Source organism: Protopterus annectens, chromosome 12.part0 (genome assembly GCF_019279795.1).
Source record: "Protopterus annectens isolate FY-2018-M chromosome 12.part0, PAN1.0, whole genome shotgun sequence".
Classification (NCBI taxonomy): Eukaryota; Metazoa; Chordata; order Ceratodontiformes; family Protopteridae; genus Protopterus; species Protopterus annectens.
Window position 1 is genome coordinate 1,115,711,859 of NC_056746.1, and position 17,131 is coordinate 1,115,728,989.

General features: G+C 43.7%; 1 protein-coding gene across 1 annotated transcript in view; it reads left to right on the forward strand.

Annotated features, from left to right (window-relative positions):
* DNTTIP1 (deoxynucleotidyltransferase terminal interacting protein 1) overlaps positions 1-17,131 on the forward strand; it is a 1,330,332-nt gene that overhangs the window by 1,005,396 nt on the left and 307,805 nt on the right. The window contains exon 10 of the mRNA XM_044088998.1: positions 9,690-9,750. Within this exon, the coding sequence (XP_043944933.1) occupies positions 9,690-9,750 (61 nt within the window). The remainder of the gene's footprint in view (positions 1-9,689; positions 9,751-17,131) is intronic.

Sequence of the window (17,131 nt, forward strand, 5' to 3'; positions counted from 1 at the left end):
TCCCTTGCATAAGGGACAAATTTCTCTGGTGGGCAGAGGCCTGTGCCATGAACAAGGGTCTTCCCTTCATCCTCCGCCTTTCCAGCCAGACAATCACTACTGACACCTCAGACATAGCTTGGGGCACTCACCTAGCAGGCAGGTGTACCCAAAGCCTCTGGAATGCCCAGCAACTTCACTTGCACATCAACCAGAAAGAAATGATGGCAGTGCAAAATGCTTTGACTTCCTTCCAACCCCATCTCAGGCCAGGGGTCCTCCTTATAAAAACAGACACCACAGTAATGTGGTTCATCAACAAGCAGGGGGGCACCTAGTCTTACCCTCTGTGCAGGTTAGCCATGAGTCTGTGGCTTACAGCCACCTCCATGGGGCTACACCTAATTGCCCAATACTTACCAGGGATCAACAACACACTGGCAGACCACCTAAGCAGAAGCTTACTGGACCCCCTTGAATGGCAGTTCCACAGAAAAATCTTTTTGCAAATCACCCAGGAGTGGCAGACCCCAGTGGTGGACCTATTTTCCTCGCACCTCAACCACCAGCTGCAAAAGTTTTGTACCGGGGAATATCACCTCCTAGCATGGAAGGTGGATGCCTTGACCTTCCCCTGGAGTTCCCTCTTTGTGTACGCATACCCTCCTTTGCCCCTTATTCCCAAGGTTCTGATCAAAATAAGAGAGGAGAGAACAAAGGTCATCCTTATCGCTCCAGATTGGCCCAGACAGCATTGGCACCCCTTACTATTCAGTCTGACCATACAGCCCCTGAAGCTGCTTCTCCTAAGGTCAGACCTCTTGATCCAGGAGAGGGGGAAGGTACTGTACCCACACCTACAGACTCTCAAACTTTCAGCATGGCGTATACACTAAAAACTAACAAGAAGTCACTGTTAAGCAATCAGGTCCTGGACATCACAGAGGCCAGAAGGCCCAGCACAAGAAAATCTTATGCAAGAAAATGGAAAAGATTCTGCTCCTGGAAACAAAAGGGGGCAGTACCTCCCAACCTTCCATCCCTCTCATCCTGGATTACTTAGCAGAGTTGCTCAATAGTGGCCTCTCCTTCTCCTGTATTAAAATCCATGCCTCGGCCATCTCTGCCCATTATGATTCAGACCCACCCCTCTTCTTTCATCCTTTGATTAAGCAATTCCTCAGAGGGGCTTCTAATATCAGGCCTCCCAGAAAACCTCCTACTCTACCCTGGAACCTGAATTATTTGTTAGAGAAACTAACCTTACTTCCTTTTGAACCCTGCCGCTTCAACAGAATTGAAATACCTCCCCTGGAAGGCTGCCTTCCTACTATCTGTCACCTCAGCCAGGAAGGGTCTCAAAACTTCAAGCTCTCATGGCTGTTGAGCCCTTCATAATTTTTCATGCAGACAGAGTCTCCCTGAGGACTAATCTCTCCTTTATGCCCAAGGTGGTATCTGATGTGACTCTTAAGCAAGCCATACACCTTCCCACCTTCTTTCCCAACCCTCAAAACAAGGGGGAAAGAATTCTACACTCACTAGACATGCACAGACAATTCAGATACTATCTGGACCGTACTAAGCCATTCATAAAAACTGACTAGCTTCTTGTAAGCTTTGCCCAGGGGCAGAGGGGAAACCCATCTCCAAACAAACCATTTCCAAATGGATTTCACACTGTATCCATTTTTTCTACAGACTACATGGGAAATCCGTCTCTAAGTTGATCCATACCCACTCAACTAGGGCAACCTCCACTTCCACTGCCTTCCTTAGAGGAGTACCTACCAGGGATATATTGGAAGCGTCCACCTGGACCTCTGTCCATACCTTTACAAAAGCATTACCACCTACCTTTCTTTTCCAAGTCTAGGGCAGGGTTTGCCTCTGCAATTCTACAGGGCCTCCTGACCTATACCTAGGACTCTACCTATCCTTCCACTCTTCCTTTACCTCAGCTTTGGGAATTTTCCCACAGGTGATGACTGCAGCAGTGAAACACGAAGAACATAGTACAGTTGCGTACACTTACCATAAGAGTATTCACTGTTGCAGTCTTGGTTTCCCTCCCTCCATCCCCCATTTCACATCTTCCCCTAGGGGGCACATGCTTCCCAGGGTGGCTTTTGGCCACCAGGACCACTTCTGTCTTTTCCCTTGTGCTTCTGATGGGTTAAGGCAAGAAAAACTGATGTAATGACATCGGCTGCCTTGCTTTATAGTACTGATGACCTGACGTCCGACTACAGGCGGCAGCAGCCAGTGCACAAAAACATTGACTCACAGGTGATGACTGCAACAGTGAATACACTCGAACATCTACATTTATGCGAACTGTACACAATTGTACTTTTTTGAATTTGTGTTGGAGATTTTTTTTTAGACTGAGGTGTACATGCCTTCATAAATTACACTTTCTCACTTCTGTTGCATTGCTATCCCTTGATTTATGTTGCAGCATACTGCCCATTTCATCAGTCATAATCATTCAGCATGACATCAGTAGTTCTGTCTACAAGTGTAACACTATATACAAAACTGTTGCAGTTACAGAAAATACTACTTATAAGTGGATCCTTGTACAAAATATGTAGTCAGCTGTTAGGGTTGCCGTTGTTTTTAGATGTGCAAAGTGAGATGATCATACTAAAACATAAGATTATGTAGGACAAATCATGCCATCATCAAATGAAAAATAATAATTTTGGCAATAAGATGAAAATAAATAAAGACTCTGTGTGGTGTACAGTGTTGGTCATTTATAATGCTTTACATAGTAAGATGACTTAAATGTAGTATAAAATATTTCTGTAACCTGTAAAGAAAAGTCAGAAAATATTTCTTCTTGGAAAGTGTCAATATATCTATCATTGTTCATGCTCCACCACCACCACCACCAAGACAGAACTGCACAAGTCAGGACTGCTCTGCAGAAAGAGAGAAAGGTGGCAACCCTACCAACTATGTACATTGATACCATTTCTCCTCTTCTCTGCAATAAAGATAATGGCAAACAGTTTCCCAGGTCTCTGCCCTTTTTATAGCAGCTGCTGAGCTCCTGACATCAGCAGGACTAATTGCCTGTCTAATACTGTCAGCTGTACCTTACAAGGTAAACTAGACATTTCACTGCGCCTGCGGTATGTCATGCAGCTGAAGACAAATTCCTCAGCAAAGTATGTAAGATGTTAAGCTTAAAAAGGTAGGTGAGCTTTCCCATCCTTTGATTCCAAGGCAAAGAAATTAAAGTTTATAAAGATCAAGCAGGTTTTTCGTACCTGCACAAAACTGGAACTGCATAGGGAGAAAAGCAATCTAAGGCTTGAATTAAACTGAGGAGAAGGTGAAGTGTTCATTTAAGAATTCAGCGTGGTCACTGTCCTAAGGGATCGATGTCAGTTGACTGAAGTACCAAATTGCTGAAACCTATATTGGTTTATCAAGCCTTTCTGACTGAGATCACACTATAGTAGGGGTCACGGAATTTGCCCTGATCTCCACTGTAGTGCAGTTTCGGAGTTGGTATAAGTAATTAACAAGGGGGTTTGGAAGGTGCAGGGGGCTTCCCCCTGCAGAAACATTGTTTGTCTGTTGGCGGGTGATGGGTGAATTTATGTCAGTTTTTCGATTAACTGTGTTGGTGATCATTAAGTTTCAACACAGAGATTATTCAATAAACTGACAGATCTGTCTTGTGGTCCTGGGTTTATGTCAGATACCAGAAAGCAGGTTGTCCATTTTTACCCCCTTCCCTGCCATACCTGTACTCTGAATACCATAAAACTATCACAAGGTTTGAAGTTGGATGAATGTAAGCTAAGGGAATAAGTTTAGAAGCTCTTTAAATGAAATCACTTTACTAATTCATATGAAAATGTAACTGTGTGATGATGCCTGACCATACATGAATTGTAAGTACATGCTTTTAAAATTACTGATTTAGAGTGATCCTATTTATACATGTTTATGTGACAGATTACTTAAAATTGTAAAAAATGTTTGGCTTGTATTTCTTCCAAACTTCACGGCTGCCTGTAAATCCTGAAATTTCTTACTGTTTCTCTGGGCTAATTTGCTGTATTGTTTTTGTATGTATTGTATAGATGTTCTTCATGTTTTACTGTTGCAGTCATTACATTTGGGTTATCTGCTTGCAGGTAGCCTTCAGTCAGCCTGATTAACAAAGTCTTGGATCCTGTGCCGGTTGCTGTCCCTTCTTCCATGATGTCAGGTTGTCAGGGGTATAAAACATGCAGCCAACGCCGTTACATCAGTCTTTCTTGCCATGCCGTGCCCGAAGCAGAAGCAGTTCGCAAGTGCCGGTCAGCCGACTCCTGAAATTTTCGTTTTCGGGTTTCAGAACTGAAGTCTTCAACTAAAGCTAAGTACCCAGTTGGGGAAACTTTTTCTTGCTCCTTACCGATGTCAGTAAAAGTTAATAATTGCATTACTTGTGGAAAGCAAATACCTCATAAAGATTTTCATTCGTACTGTATTCCTTGCCTAGACGCTGACCACGACGTACCTTGCTGTCGGTGCTTTATTTAATCAGCGCACTATCCGTCGTCAGTATCTTTTCGCCTCTAAATATTTTGGTTCTTGGTTTAATTATCCATAAATGTCATCGGTTAGCCATCCAACTACCGGAATTCCAAAGAACGCAAAGATAAAGACAGCGACAGGCCGCCGAGGTCCAAAACTGCCGACGAAGCTTCTCCTAAGCCAGTCCCCAGTACTCAGTGAGGCGATTTCGCAGCCCCTGATACCTGCTACTTCTGATTTGCAGGCCTCTACTGAGATCCATTTGGAGTCTGGTATGCTGCGAGATGCTTCAACTAAGGAACCCATGGATGTCTCTACCTTGGATGGGTCCGGAGCCGCTGTGCAGGCACCGGCTTCTGAGGGTGTATTCAGGCCTACAGACTTGCATATTAAACCGACGCCTCCTTCCTTACTTAGGCCTAAATCTTGAACCATGCCTAAAAACCGACACCCAGGCCACATGCTCAGGCCCCTATGCCTAAAAAACAATTGATAAGAATGGTTGAAGATCTATTAACTCTAATCAGGGGTAGCCAACTCTAATCAGGGGTAGCCAACTCCCCACTTCTAAGAGACCTAGGACTGAAGTTGATTATGAATCTTCTGACCAGGATTCTGTTTTTTCTGATGATCTGGATTTGCCCTTATCTACCTATGAGGATTCTGATGCAGAGGACTCCATTCCCTCTGCTTACCCCTCCAGGGGATTTTTCTTTTGGGGAAACCTTGCATACTCTAAGGGAGCATTTCCATTGGGAAACTCTAAGGGAGCATTTCCACTGGAAAAACCAGGATTTTTCTGAATCAAAAAAGAGGCTTAGGGATTTCTTACTCCTACTTCAGCATAGGCCTTTAGCTATTCCTCCTGTACTAGACATGGTTGATGATGCTTTTTCGGAATCTAGTTTGGCCCCTGATTCCTTGCCTCCTGCTCCCAGAAAATGTGACAGATACTACAGGGTCCCTGAGTCACACAAGTTCCTTTTTAAAAATCCTATTGCGGATCCAGAGACTATTTCACAGGGGCCCAAGGGCATTAAGGCTACTACTGCTAAAAATCCTACCCCTTCTGATAGAGACACCAGGGCACTGGATAGATGGGGTAAGAAGGTTTACACTTCTACAGCCTTAGCCATTAGGGCTTTAAACTGCCAGTTTCATATGTTAAAGTATCAGCAACATGTTGTTGGATTGCTTAAACAGAAAATGATGTTGATTCCTGACTGTGTGGAAAATAAAGAATTACAGGATTTAATGCATTCTGCTGAACAAGTTGGAAAACATACTTTGCAATGTGGTTTTGATTCATTAGAGGCCTCTTGCAGGGCTGCCGTTACTGGGTCTGTGCTCAGAAGGCATGCTTGGCTTAAGGAGCAATCTTTGCCTGATCATGTTAAAGCTAAATTGTTGGATGCTCCCTTAAATCAGGACCGCTTCTTTGGCAACAAGGCTGAGGAAGTTCTTAAAAAGATGGAAGATAAAGCTAAATCTATGCAAACTGTTAAAAATTTCTTACATGTTCAGCCTCCTAGATTTAGTAGGCACTGGCCCTCTAAGAATTGGTCCTTTCCAGCCCCTTACAGGTCTTCTCAAGCCAAACCCAGACAGAGCAAAAACCCCATGTTTCAGTCCCAGGGGACACACAGGACTAAGCAGTGGGGGGGGGGGGGGGGGGCTCCAAATCCGGGAGTAATAAGACTCCTCGCTGTGGTAAACTGTGTCAATGACTTCCATTTAAAATTTCCAAGCACTTATCAACTGACTGCCCCTTTGGGGGGGGAGTTTGCTCTTCATACAAAGAATTGGGACTCATTACCCAGGACAAATGGGTTTTAAATATAGTGTCCCAGGGATACAGATTTCACTTCCACACGTTGCCAACACCAAGCGGGTGGCTGGACCTACCCCCAAATCAGTGGGCAGAGGCCCAAAAACAAGCACTTTCTTATGCATGGGGGTATTCAGCTGGTACCAGAAGAGGAAAAGGGGCAAGGCTTCTACTCTAGACTTTTCCTGGTACCCAGAAAAGACCATTCATGGCGTCCTATCCTGGACCTGTCTACTCTAAAACACCTTTTTGGAGATTCCAAAATTCAAGATGCTGATTCTTCACCAATTACTTCCTATGCTAGGCAAAGATGCCTGGTTGGCAACACTAGATTTAAAAGAAGCATACCTGCACATCCCCATCAGGGAGTCTTGCAGACGATACCTACGCTTCAAAGCCGGCTACACGCAATATCAGTTCTCTGCACTCCCCTTTGGCTTATCTACTCCGCCCAGGGTATTCACAAAGTGCCTAGCTCCAGTCATTGCATTTTGCAGGCTAAGAAATATTCAAATATATCCATACCTGGACGATTGTCTAATTCATGCAGAAAGCCAGGACATACTTTTGAATCATCTGGCCTTTGTACAAAGGGTGCTAACTTGCCTGGGGTACACCATAAACGAAAAGAAATCACACCTTTATATTCCTGGGAGCAAGCTTGAATACAACTTCCCAGATGGCTTACCTCACACCAGAGAAACAAATTCATTTGACAACCTACTTCAAACAAGAGGCCACAAAAACCTTGCTATCTGCAAGACAAATACTGCAAGCCTTGGGGTTAATGGCCTCCTGCATTCTTCTAATTCCATATGCAAGATTACATATGAGGAAACTACAGTGGTATCTAAAATGCCTATGGTGTCAACATTCTCAGGCTCTAGAAGCAATGATTCCTATTGTACCTTGCCTACGCCTAGAGTTCCTTTGGTGGGCAGAGGACTGCCACCAAAATAAGGGGCTTTCTTTTACACCACCCCCCTACCGCCCAAACCCTAACAACAGATGCATCAGACTATGCATGGGGGGCTCGCCTGGCGGGGAAATGCATTCAGGGCAAATGGAACCCAAGTCAAATGCACCTGCATATCAAACAAAAAGAAATGTTAGCTGTACAAAATGCTCTGACAGCCTTCAAGGACCACATTCTTCCAGGACAACTAATGGTAAAGCCGGACAACACCACTGTTATGTGGTACATAAACAAGCATGGGGGTGCACATACTTACCCCCTCTGCAGACTAGCCATGGCATTGTTGAACACAGCCTTGAGCTACCAAGTGCACCTACAAGCTCAATTCCTGCCAGGAAAATTAAATACACTGGCAGACGGACTAAGCAGAAACCTCATGGACCCACACGAGTAGAAACTGGAACCAAGGATTTTCAACATGTTGACAAGCAAATGGGGGGAGCCCAGATATATACCGGTTTGCCTCTCCCCAGAACTACCAGTTGGACAAATTTTGCACAAGGACTCCTCACAAGTGGATGCTATGTCCTTCAGCTGGAAAAACCTATCAGTCTATGCCTTCCCCCCTCTGCCTCTGCTCTCCAAACAGGACAAACCAAGGATGATTTTGATTGCTCCAGACTGGCCATGCCAACACTGGTACACCCTCCTGCACAATGTGTCACAGTTATTCCCATGACACCTGCCTCAGACTCCTTTCCTGTTGTCTCAGCAGGAGAACCAGATTCTGCACCCTCAGATTCTAACACTGAACCTTGCAGCCTGGCTAATAACATAATTTCTCCTTTACCATCCCTCAGTAAACCTGTGTTGGATGTTATTTTAGAGGCAAGGAGGCCTAGTACTAGAAAGTCTTTTGTGGAAAGATGGAAAAGATTCTGTGCCTGGAACCAGTCTCAAGGGGTGAGCACAGCAGCGCTCAATTTACCTCAGACTTTACAATACTTAGCTGAGATGCTTCACAAGGGCCTGTCTTTTTCCTCCATTAAAATCCATGCCTCAACCATTTCAGCTCATTATAACACAGAACTTCCCCTCTTTTCTCTTCCACTGCTCAGGCAGTTCCTTAGAGGGGCCAAAAGTTTAAGACCACCCAGGAGAGCTCCAACCCCAGCCTGGGACCTTAACTTTGTTTTGGAGAAACTCACTCTACCTCCTTTTGAGCCATCTGCTACTGCAGACTTAATTTCTTTCTTGGAAAACCGCTTTCTTTTTAGCAATCACTTCAGCTAGAAGGGTATCTGAATTACAGACCCTTATGGCAGTGGAGCCTTTCATCATTTTTCCTGCGGACAGGGTGTCCCTCAGAACCAATCCATCCTTCTTGCCCAAGGTGGTATCCAGTGTGGCACTTAATCGGTTCATTCACTTCCCAACCTTCTTTCCCAATCCACAGAACAAAGGGGAACAGATTCTGTATTCCTTAGATGTGCACAGACAACTTAGATTCTACTTGGAAAGGACTAAACCTCAAAGGAAATCTGAACAACTGCTGGTGGCATTTGCTGCAGGGGCAGAGGGGTAGGCTATTTCAAAGCAAGCCATTTCTAAATGGATAGGCCATTGCATTCATTTCTGCTATAAGCACCATGGAAAACCTATCCCCCAGGGGATCAGACCTCACTCCACCAGGGCTGCATCTACCTCTAAAGCCTTTCTCAGAGGCGTCCCTACCAGGGACATCCTAGAAGCTGCTACCTGGAGTTCTGTACATACTTTCACCAAGCATTATCATTTGCCAATTTTCTCTAAGTCCAGAGCTGGCTTTGCCACTGCAGTCTTGTAGGGCCTTATAGCTCGTCCTAATGCTATCTAAATTCCTCCTCCCATCCATAGCTTTGGGAATCTACCCAAATGTAATGACTGCAGCAGTGAAACACAAAGAATATAGTACAGTTGTGTACACTTACTGTAAATGTAGATGTTCGAGTGTATTCACTGTTGCAGTCCTGGTTACCCTCCCTCCAGCCCCCTAACTTCTTTTGGCTATCCCTCTACTTTCCTTTTCTATGCTTAAAAGCCTTTTTGGTGTATTTACTTTTTTGTTGGAGGTATGTCATTGTACTTTTATATTTAATTGCTTCCCATTAGGGGGGCACCTGACATCTGGGGCAAGAAAAACTAATGTAATGGCATCGGCTGCATGTTTTATACCCCTGACGACCTGACATCATGGAAGAAGGGACAGCAACCGATGCAGGACCCTACAGGCCAGCTGAGGGCTACCTACAAGCAGATAACCCAAATGTAATGACTGCAACAATGAATACACTCGAACATCTACATTTATGGTAAGTGTACACAACTGTACTTTTTATATTGAATCTTCTTTCATACATCATTTTTTTTGTTTTCCTGCAGGGCATTAGGAATGGGAGGTACAAGAGGTCGGATCTACACAAAACATCCCGAACTGTTCAAGGTGAGAGTATTTATTTTTTAAACATCGATGTTCATCATGTTTCACTGTTGCAGTCATTACACTTGGGTTATCCTGCTGGCAGGCAACCCGCAGTCGGCCTGAATTCCAAAGTCCTAGTCAGGCGTCGGTTGCTGTCGCCTCTTCCCTGACGTCAGTGTGCCAGGGGTATATAAGATACAGCCGACGCCATTTTCTCCAGTTATTCTTGCAGTGCGGTGCCCGAAGCAAAAGCAGTACACAAGAGCCGGTCAGCTGACTCCTGAGATTTTCAAAATCGAATTTCGGATCCGAAGTCTTCAAAAAAGCTAAGTACCCCATTGGGGAGACTTTTTTTCTTGCTCCAGACTGATGTCAGAAAACGTTAACAATTGTATTTCTTGTGGGAAGCAAATACCTCATAAGGATTTTCATTCTTACTGTGTTCCTTGCCTAGGCCCTGACCACGACGTAGCTAGTTGTCGGTTTTGTGCTAGATTTAACCATCGCACTATTAAGAGTCTGTACAATTTTGCCTTTCATTACTTTGGCCGAAGGTTTAATTATATAATTCCATAGGAACAGCCGATGACCGGAGTTCACAAAACGCAAGGAAAAAGGAAAGGACAGGCATCCGAGGTCCAAACCCGACGACGAAGCCTCCACTAGGCCAGTCGCCGGTTCTCAGTGAGGTGCTTTTGCAGCCCCTGACACCCTCTACCACAGAGCCACAGGCTGCCTCCGACTCCCACGTGGAGACAACTAGGCCTCTGGATACTCAAGGTATTGGACCTTCAGAAACTATTCCCTCAGATGGGTCTGGAGCCGCTGTGCAGGCATCGGCTTCTGAGGGTGTTTTCAGACCTACACAGTTATATATCAAGCCAACTTCAGCTTCCAAGACAAAGACTAAAACAGCTTTAAAGATAAAGAAACAAGTACAGCATTCTCCTGGACAGACTTCCATGCCTAAGAAACAGATGCTCAAAATGGCTGAAGACCTAATTACTTTGATCAGGGGTACCCATCCCCCTCCTGATAAGAGACCTAGGCAAGATACTGAATATGAATCTTCTGATCAGGTTTCCATTTCATCTGACTCCTCTTCAGAACAGGGATACTCTCTTCCTCCATATGTGGATTCTGATGCTGAAGAATCTATCCCTTCAGCCTCTCCTCCTGAGGGCTATTCTTTTGGGGAAACCCTGCATACCATGAGGGGGCATTTTCACTGGGAGAGCCAAGATTACTCAGAATCCAAGAAAAGGCTCAAAGATTTTCTTTTACTGCCTCAGCACAGACCTCTTGCTATTCCACCTGTACTAGACATTGTAGATGATGTATTTTCAGAGTCCAGTCTGTCTCCAGACTCTTTACCCCCTGCACCCGCTAAGCCAGACAGGTACTACAGGGTTCCAGATTCACATAAATTTCTATATAAAAACCCTGCTGCTGACCCAGAAACTATATCTCAGGGTCCCAAAGGGGTCAAGGCTTCCACTGCAAAAAACTATGTCCTCCCTGATAGTGATTCTAGAGCACTGGACAGATGGGGAAAAAAGTTTACACCTCTGCTACCTTGGCTGTAAGGGCTTTAAATTGTCATTTTCATATGCTTAAATATCAGCAATACTTAATGTCACTGCTAAAACAGAAAATGTTGACAATTTCTGAATGTTCTGAAAACAAGGAAATGCAGGATTTATTGCATGCAGCTGAACAAGTGGGAAAGCATACTTTGCAATGTGGTTTTGATTCACTGGAGGCTTCTTGCAGGGCCACTGTTACAGGCTCTGTCATTTGAAGGCATGCCTGGTTAAAGGAACAGAATCTACCTGATCATGTTAAAGCAAAATTATTGGATGCTCCATTAAAGCATGATACTTTGTTTGGTGTTAAGGCAGAAGAAGTGTTAAAGAAAATGGAGGATAAAGCGAAATCTGTGCAGACAGTAAAGGATTTTTTACAGGTTCAGCCACCCAAATTTTAGCAGGAAGTGGCCTTCTAAGAATTGTCCTTTCCAGTGTCAGACAGGCCACAAAGAGGCAGATACAGATGCCCTAGAGGCAGATCTCAGCCCCAAGGCTCATACAGGCCTAAACAATGGGGTGCTTCTACCTCCAAAAGCGGAGAAGACAAATCACAGCCATATAGGAAACAGTCCCAATGACTTTCCACTGCCAATGCCAAGCACTTATCTTTTGGCAGCACCCTTAGGGGGAAAGCTAGCACTTTTTTCACAAAATTGGCACATGATCACCCAGGACAAATGGGTCTTGAATATTGTTTCTCAGGGCTACAGGTTCCACTTTCACACCCTTCCAAAGACAAAAGGTATGCCAGACCTGCCACACAATCAGTGGGCAGAGGCACAAAAGCAAATTTCATCTCTCATGGACATGAGGGCTATTCAGCAAGTATTACAGCACAAGCAGGGACAAGGAGTTTACTCAAGACTTTTCTTGGTACCCAGAAAGGACAAAGCCTGGAGACCAATACTGGACCTGTCTATTCTTAACACTTTTCTGGATGTTCTGAAATTCAAAATGTTGACACTGCAACAGCTTCTGCCCATGCTAGGCAAGAAGGCTTGGCTCGTAACTTTGGACCTCAAAGAGGCATACCTCAGTGTCCCAATCGGACAATCTTGCAGAAGATACCTCAGATTCATAGCTGGCTCAATGCACTACCAATTCTCTGCACTGCCCTTTGGCTTATCTACTGCGCCCAGGGTCTTCACAAAATGCCTGGCACCAGTAATTGCATTTTGCAGGCAAAGAGGAATTCATATATATCCCTACTTGGACGACTGCCTTATTCAAGCAGAGAGCAAAGACATTCTACTGAAGCATTTGGCATTTGTAAAAAGATTACTAATTTGCCTAGGGTACACAGTAAACGAAAAGAAATCAAAACTAGTACCTGTCAAGAGATAATATTCCTGGGTGCAAGCTTAAATACAACTGCCCAGATAGCTTATCTCACGTCAGACAAATAAAGGCAACTGACTTCTTAATTCGAAAAGATGGCAACAAAGATCCAGTTTCCTGCAAGAAAAATTCTGCAGGCTTTGGGCTTCATGGCATCCTGCATTCTGCTAATTCCATATGCAAGACTGCATATGAGGAAGCTACAATGATATCTAAAAAGTGTTTGGACTCAACATTGCCACAGCCTGGAAACAGTAATTCTCCTCGTTCCCTGCCTGCAACAGGAGTTTTGATAGTGGGCACTGGCCTGTCACCACAACAAGGGACAGCCATTCACTTTACCCACAGCCAGGCAGACACTAACAACAGATGCATCGGATTATGCCTGGTGGGCTCACATGACAGGAAAATGTATTCAGGACATGTGGCCCGCAAGTCAAATGCATCTTCATATCAACCAAAAAGAGATGCTAGCTGTACAGAATGCCCTGACAGCCTTCAAGGACCTACTCCATCCAGGACAACTGTTGATAAAGACAGACAATACTACAGTCATGTGGTACATAAGCAAGGGGGCACATGTTCCTACCCCCTCTGCAAACAAGCCATGAATTTGTGGAACACAGCATTGACTTATCAAGTGCACCTGCAAGCACAATTCCTGCCAGGAAAGACAAATACCCTGGCAGACAAACTAAGCAGAAGCCTCATGGACCCTCACGAGTGGAAACTAGATCCACAAGTCTTCAGCATGATAACAAGGAAATGGGGATGCCCAGACATAGATCTATTTGCCTCCCCTCACAACTGCCAACTACAGAGATTCTGCACAAGGACTTATCACAAACAAGCATGGAAGGTGGATGCTCTTATCATTCAGCTGGAAAACCCTTACAATATATGCCTTTCCTCCACTGCCTCTCCTCCCCAAGGTACTCCTAAAGGTCAGACAAGAGAAGCCAAAATGATACTGATTGCCCCAGACTGGCCATGCCAGTACTGGTACCCAATCCTAAAGAGCTTGTCTCAAGGCCTAGCCTGGACATTACCTCAAATTCCTCATCTACTGACCCAACAAAACAATCAGATCCTGCACAGCCAACTCAGAACCTTAAATCTTGGCTGCATGGCGGATAATATAACCACTCAGAATACACCTCTCTCCAAAGCAGTTATGGATGTTATTTTGGAGGCCAGGAGGCCCAGCACCAGAAAATCCTATGCAGAAAAATGGAAGAGATTCTGTGCTTGAAACCAGGCACAAGGAATTGACACGCTTGTTCCAAATATTTCTCAGATTTTACAATACCTAACTGAGATGGTGGACAAGGGCCTATCCTTCACATCAGTTAAGATCCATGCCTCTACCATTTCAGCTCATTACAATACGGAACCACCTATTTTTTCACATCCACTGCTAAGGCAGTACCTCAGGGGGGCCAAAAACATAAGACCTCCAAGGAGAGCACCGATACCTACATGGGATCTCAATTTTGTCTTGGAAAAGCTCACACTGCCTCCTTTTGAGCCAGCCAATACAGCCGAGATAAAATTCTTATCATGGATAACAGCTCTGCTCCTAGCAATAACTTCAGCAAGAAGTGTCTCAGAGTTACAGGTGCTAATGGCTGTGGAACCTTTTATTATTTTCCATCCGTACAGGGTTTCTCTAAGGACGAATCCAACATTTATGCCTAAAGTAGTGTCCAGGGTGGCTCTTAATCAAACCATTCATTTGCCTACTTTTTATCCAAACCCACAGAATAAAGGGGAGAGACTTCTGCATTCTTTGGATATACACAGACAGCTACGCTTCTACTTGGACAAAACTAAAGCTTTCAGAAAGACTGAGCAACATTTAGTGGCATATGCTGCAGGATCACAAGGAAGGGCTATCTCAAAGCAGACTATTTCAAAATGGATAGGTCACTGCATTCGTTTTTGTTATTCACAACATGGCAAATCAGTGCCTAAGGGCATTAGGCCACATTCAGCCAGAGCAGCAGCCACCTCAGCAGCCTTCCTCAGAGGAGTACCAACCAAGGATATTTTGGAGGCTGCAACTTGGACTTCAGTGCACACTTTTACAAAGCACTACCACTTACCTCTTTACTCTAAATCCAGAGCAGGCTTTGCCACTGCAGTTCTGCAGGGCCTCATAGCCACTCCTAATTCTATTTAGACCCAGCCACCCAACCTCAGCTTTGGGATTCAACCCAACTGTAATGACTGCAACAGTGAAACACAAACATAGTACAGTTGTGTACCTACCATAAATGTAGATATTCCAGTGTATTCACTGTTGCAGTCCAGGTTACCCACCCACCATCCCCCTTTCTTTGCTGGAACTTATCTGTATTTCTCTATTCTATACAACCTATGTGGTGTATTTGCTTATAGATTAAGGTAATTTTTGTGTTAGTGCATGCTTTTTTATAAGCAATATTTTTAGCCTACCCTTTTGGGAGCACCTGACATCTGGGGCAAGAAAAACTGAAGAAAATTGCGTTGGCTGCATCTTGTATACCCCTGGCGCACTGACGTCCAGGAAGAGGCGACAGCAACTGACGCCGGACCAGCACTTTGGAATTCAGGCCGACTGCGGGTTGCCTGCCAGCAGGATAACCCAAGTGTAATGACTGCAATAGTGAATACACTCGAACATCTACATTTATGGTAAGTACACAACTGTACTTTATTAAGTCATCACATTCTAAATTGTAACATAGGTTTACAATTATCAATAGAAAAAAGTAACTGTTTCCATTGTCATGTAGTATACATATATATTTTTAGCAATTTTCATTCAGTTACTAAAGCATTACATAAGTTGTTCCATTCCTGCCATCCCTTAAACCTCACTTCTCCTCCTAAACATTATTCTGCATGTTATGGTCCCACAAATTTCACTTATTTCAATTAAATTTGCTCCTTCCCTTCTATAAACATCCGACCTCCAGTTCTTTTAGCTCCTTTACGATATCCATAACTTCTGTTATGCTGCATATAGATTTTGATTTCCATTTTCTAGTAGTTGCTTTTTTAGAACTTCCACTGAGTGACATCTCAAACCTCTTGTATCAGTGACGCATGCGATATATGTAAATGACCCTTATCAATATCAGGTGTTTCAGCTATATGGTGATTCTGAATGCCTATGACTTATTTCTTTTTAAGTCATTTTAATGGACAATTTCAGGCCAATAAAGCCAAACCCCACTAGATGTGGATATGCATATTTTGACCTTGTTATGACCTCATCAGCACAGCACAAGCAGAGTGTTTGACTAAGCATAAGAAACACCTGATGTTCATAAGGGTCATTTGCATATATCCCATGTGCCTCTGATACAAGAGGTTTGAGAGGTCACTCAGTGGAACTTATAGCTTGGCCGGAGTTGTCATTTAGTTTTTACTGATTGGTTTTTCTGTGTGACTTTCTCACTCTGTTGTAGTTTGTTAGTGAGGACATTTTGCAGTCACGGTAATGGACATCAGCTGGTTATAACAGCCCTGTATTTCTTATGCTTAATACCCAAAGGTAATCAAGAGGTTTGAGAAGTCACCCAGTGGTAGTTCTAGCTTGGCTTAAGTTTTTCATTTAGTTTTTACTGATTGTTTTTTCTGTGTGACCTTCTAACTCTTTGTTTTACTTTGTTCGTGCAGATATTTTGTGGTCACCCTAATTGTAATGGACATCAGCTGGGTGTAACAGCCCTGTGTTTCGTATGCTTAGTATCCAAAGGTAATAGCTGTACTGAAGTTGTGATTAACCATGCCAAAGAGCATGTTATAGACTGTGTTGCCACTTGCACAGATTGCTGTTTATCTTTATCTTATCTGTATTCTCCTCCCACATTTCAAAAACAACTTGAATTCTTTCAACAAATTTTTATGTTTAGCCATAAGAAAGAACACACCGTCTTCCCTTAAATAAGTGCAACAAATTGTGCACCGTTACATTCAATGCATTAAAGTTCTGTGGCTGGGTGGCAACTACTTATGTAATTGTTCACTTCCCAAAGTTTCAGACTTAATTTATTTTCACTGAACTACTTACCAAATGTCCCTTAAAATTTAATTCGATTTAACCTTGTACATTTCACTCAGTACACACTCTTCATACCCTTTAATTGCTTGCACCTGCAGACTCTTTCTCCAGCGAAAAACATGTACTAAGGGAAAAACAGCACCAGTAAGTTTGCAAATGCATGAAAAGAGCCCTTGTTAGACTTCACTCAGACCACGTCATGCCTCTGATGATTAATTGCTTGCATCTGGTTGCTCATTGTCTTCAGCTAAAAGCAAGTAGCAATGGAAAAATAAACTGCTAATAATCTGAAGTTACATGAAAGAACTGTAATTTTTCATGCTTTTCATTGTTTTATTTTTTTCAAACCTATGTAGTAAACACTTATAAAAGCCAAACTGTTACTCAGTCCAAAAACACAAACCCTTAACAAAGCATCTTTCAA